Source organism: Mesocricetus auratus, unplaced genomic scaffold (assembly GCF_017639785.1).
Source record: "Mesocricetus auratus isolate SY011 unplaced genomic scaffold, BCM_Maur_2.0 Super-Scaffold_100676, whole genome shotgun sequence".
NCBI lineage: Eukaryota > Metazoa > Chordata > Mammalia > Rodentia > Cricetidae > Mesocricetus > Mesocricetus auratus.
The window spans coordinates 58,590,084-58,594,752 of record NW_024429266.1 but is presented as its reverse complement, the minus strand read 5'-3'; the positions used below and the strand labels follow the sequence as shown (position 1 = coordinate 58,594,752).

The following is a 4,669-nucleotide window of genomic DNA, read 5'->3' as shown; positions in this document are numbered from 1 at the left end:
GGCAGGCGCCAAGGTGTGAGGCAAGGTAGCCAGTGGCCTTGCCAAGAGCTTGAGCTTGGCTTGCCTGGCAATCAGAAGATGGAGCAGAGTGAGGCTACCCCTGGGTCTTGTTGGTCATGCCTAGAATTCAGATACGACATACAGCGGGAGCTGGTGGCCAGAGAAGTGGCATGATCAGATGTGAGATTTTAGACATTTCCTTTGGCTCCTGGGTAAGGAATAGATGAAACAGCAAGGGGCAGACTCAATAGAGGAGAATGGGGCTCAATAAAGCAATCAGGGGTCTGAAACTTGCCCAGTAAAACCTCTCCAGTGTTCATGGGCCTGAGAGTTGGTGTCGGGGACCTGCGCTGGGAGAAACTGAAGCCACCACGGGGCCTGAGCACCAATCTTCCTGGCACACACTGCTGTCCCACTGTCTCCTGTCGGTCCCACTGGCTTCCTTCCAGTGGCACAGCTACTTGGGGAGGGGTAGAAAAATCTAATGGCCACCCCATTTTGAAGACTAGGCTAAGCCACTGGTTGAACTGGTTTGAACTTGTCCCAAGGTTGTTCCGAGGCAAAGGCCCACCCCACCTATATCGGGGTGGCCTCACCACATTCCTGTGCCCATACTCACCCTCAGGAGGTTAAGGGCCCACCTCTATGCTTCCTGGCCAGACAGTTGGCAGCAGCATAGTCACCACTTACATAACCCAGTCCAGGGCACGGTTCCATTCCCCTGCCGGGGCTGGGTGGCTTCTGGAGGACGGGTTAATAGGTAGGTCTCAGTTTCAGATATGACAATAAAAAGCAGTTTCCAGTTCTACTGGTCCATACATCAAGACCTTTGAGCATGTCCACTGCACAGACATCCAGAGTCAGACGGCTCCCAACGCTCAGTGTGCAGGGCTCTCTTCTGGTGTGAGGAAGGGAAATGACCCTTCTCTGGGATAAAGGAACTTACTGTAGGCAAGACCCGCAGCTTCTCTGACCGTTTTCTTCTTCAAATGCGAGATGAGAAGATGATCACTCCTGCCCCGGGCTTTTTGTGGGAGAGGAAGGAGACGGAAGTGACCAGTCTTAGAAGGTTCAGATATACCACCAACTGGGAGAAGTATCAGGGACAATGCCAATGGTGACAAAACAAGTACAGTAATAATAATTTCTGTCCATTGGTGTGTGATTCATTTATGGAATCAAAGCACTGAGGACTCCTAGACAAGAGTTTAGGGCACAGTGCACACAGCTTATGTTCCCCACTGGTAATTTGTCCTCCTGGCCCCAACCCTAAGGCAGTCAGGGACAGGCAGAGGCTCAGCTCTTAGTTAAGTTGCTTAGATTAGGGACATTGCATGCTCCAAAGGGCTGAACCACCCTCTTTCAGCTGAGACATGCTTACTCCAAAGCTCCATATGACTAGAGCCACAGGTATTTCTGAAGGAAGTGGGAGGAGATAATTGTCACCTCAGAAATGACTGTTGCAACAGCCCAAACAGGATTAAAACCAACATCTAAAATTAAGATTCTTGGAAGGTGCCCAGAAGCCAGACCAAAAAAAAAGGGGGGGGGAACCAACACCAGTCAGAAGACTAGTTACATGCACCCTCAGGTTGCTGTGTTTTATTTTGATGTTGGAGGAGTCCTATTTGTTATTTTATTATTGCCATTGTCTGTGTCTGCAATGTATGTATGGTATGCACACGTGCTCCTGCCCAGGCATGCGTGCAAAGGACAGAGAATGACTTTCAGGAATCAGTTGTCTCCTTCCACCTTGCCTGTGCTGTGGTGTTTGCTGCAGGTTAGCTGGCTGGTAAGCTTTCCGGTCAGTTCTCCTGTTTCTGCTTCCTGTGTCCCTGTGAGAAACCTGGGATTGCAGATGTGTGCCCCTAATGAAGGTTCCAGCCACTGAGGTCAGGTCATCATGTTTGGAGGGCAAGCACTTTCACCTGCTCAAGTCATCTCATTGACTCTGTTTTGTCTTACTTATGTGTTCGTTTGTTTGTTTGTGAATCTTGAACCCATGATCCTCCTGCCTTAGTCCTCAGAGTGCTGGAATTATAGGATTCTTTCACCACTCTGGCTTCTGCCAAGGTTTTCATTATGGTGTTCCATATGTTTAGAAAGTAAGATTTAAGTCAAAGAGATTACTCTATAAGAATTCACATAAAAACATGAAAGCCCAAATAACAATTAGTTCTTTGGAGGGGTGTACCAGAAGAACAACAACGGAGCTCAGCAGGCGGTGCCTCTTGGGAAAGGTTCCCATCCTGCTTTGGGATTGTGAGGGGCATCTCAGGGAAGTGGGGGTCAGTGCTGAGACAGGGTTTGGATGCAGCATCAGGACAGGTGGAAATTAAGGACCAGACGCCGTCATGGCCCAAGGCATCAGCACCTGCTGTCCCCTCTAGCACACCTATCACTGGAATAAAGTTGGCATAGGGGTATTGTGCTGAGCCAGGACAACCCAAGACTTTATCAGAGTCCCTGATGAAAGGACAAAGGGCACTTCAGGTCTGTGTCCTTGTCCGAGGTGGACTTGGCAAAGCCAGTCTAGATCTAGAGCTGTGCCTCAAAGGAGTCAAGGTTACAGTTTCTTAGCTCTCTGCTAACCTTAGCCATCTCCCCACTGCAAATAGTATATAAGATGCTGTAACTCTTTTTTTTTCTGTTGTTGTTTTGTTTTGTTTTTCAAGACAGGGTTTCTCTTATTGCTTTGGAGCCTGTCCTGGAACTCGCTCTGTAGACCAGGCTGGTCTTGAACTCACAGAGATTCACCTGCCTCTGGCTTCCAAGTGCTAGGATTAAAGGTGTGTGCCACCTTCCCAGCCATCAGTCTGGGGTCCAAGTGCTCCCCCATGTTCAGTTCAACTATTTCTGTGGGTTAAACAAGCCCAGTCTTGACCCCTATGCTCATCAGTTCTCCCTCTCTGTCACTGGGTTCCTTGAGTTCAGCTCAGTGTTTAGCTGTGGCTGTCTGCCTCTGCTTCTGTCAGTCATTGGTTGAAGGTTCTGTTTCCCAGACTCTCTGGCAGTGGGACTGTATGCTGGCACTCCCCGATCCACGTCTAAAATCCATATATGAGTGAGTACATACCATGTTTGTCTTTTTGTGACTGGGTTACCTCACTCAGGATGGTTTCTTCTAGTGCCATCCATTTGCCTGCAAATTTCAGGTTCAGTCCTACAATGTACCCTTACACTGACAGGACACTGGTAACTTAGTCTTCCATGTCCAAATAAAGAATGTTGCAGCTTGCGTCCATACATAGCAATCAGAAAGGAGCCTCTGAAAGCCTGCAGGGTGCAGTTTCTACCCTTTACCTGTAAGCTGGTGTTCACTAACAGCTTTTAAAGACTGCCTATCACTTTACCCACAGCTCCACACTGTATCCCAGCTTCTAGACAAACTAGAGCTTTATTCCATTCCCACCGGTGGTTTCTATATCGTTAGCGCATCACACTTTAACTGGGCAGGATCTAGGTTTATTCCAGTCTATGAAAAACTAAAGTGCAAAGCAAATTTGAACAGCTAAAACATCTTAAAAATGCACCAAGACTATTGAATTTCCTGTGCACACTCCTGTCAAATGAAGTCATTTCCTGTACACCACTTCGTTAGCAGACTGGCCTTCTGCTTCCTTTCATATGACCTGGATCGGCTACGAAACCTAGAGAAGGATCGATATGGCTTGTGGTTTCTCTCACAAGACAGAGACCTTTCTCTTCTCCTATCTCTAGAAAGTGACCTGCTCTGACTTCGAGAGAAGCTTCTCCTTCTCGGAGATCTTTGCCGAGGTGGAGGACTCCTCCTACGGTAATCATCTCGAGGGCGTCGACCCCAAGAGGGAGGTGGGCCACGATTGCGACTTCTTTTTTCGATGTTCCACTCTCACACGGCAGCCACATAGCTCTCAAACAGCATCAGCGGCATCTCGGGGATCCTCAAATTCAAGGAAAGCAAAGCCAGGGGGGTTCCAAGCAACCCACACACTTCTCAGGGGTCCATAATAGTCAAAAGCCAGCTCTAGTTCACTCTTGTTCCCATTGTTTCCAAGATTGCCTACATACACTTTACAACCTAGTGGACAGGAATCACTATGCATTTCGAGATCCTGGGTTCAAACACCGAAGCTCAAATGCCAACACTCCCTCGACAGGCCCACCTGCGCACTTCAGGATCTGCTCTGGCAGGATGCTCTCCGTTCCCTGGCGTCCACGAAATGGCCAGATGCTGTAATTCTTAATAAACTTGTTTGGCATAAGAAAAAATTTGTTCAAAACCCTAGCATTTGCATTTTTTTGTTTGTTTGTTTTTCGAGACAGGGTTTGTTTGTGTAGCCCTATCTGTCCGTCCTGGAACCCACTCTGTAAACCAGGCTGGCCTTGAACTCACTGAGATCTGCCTGCCTCTGCATCCCAATTGCTAGGATTAAAGGTGTGCGTCACCATCACCTGCCAACATTAATCTTCTATTCTCTCTGACTTTCTCATCCCCTAGTACCTCCCATCAGGACCCTGTCACTGAAGAACAACCTGATGGTCCAGGTCAGGGAGAAGTCACTCAGAAAATGGACTCTGCACCGCTTACAGCGGTTACCTAACTTGGGGGAAATACTACTCCAGTTCACTTTACAGCTGCGCCTGTCCTTCCAGTTATTAGGCTGCTTCACCGAGCTCTTCACACAGT

At 48.3% G+C, this 4,669-nt stretch overlaps 1 protein-coding gene across 1 annotated transcript; it reads right to left on the bottom strand.

Moving 5' to 3' along the window:
* Window positions 1-3,457: 3,457 nt before the first annotated feature.
* Window positions 3,458-4,117, bottom strand: LOC101826033 (serine/arginine-rich splicing factor 3-like). The gene is given in 2 exon segments (XM_040737245.1): window positions 3,458-3,866; window positions 3,868-4,117. Coding segments are annotated over 2 exon segments (519 nt in total). The 5' UTR covers window positions 4,086-4,117; the 3' UTR covers window positions 3,458-3,565.
* Window positions 4,118-4,669: the final 552 nt, after the last annotated feature.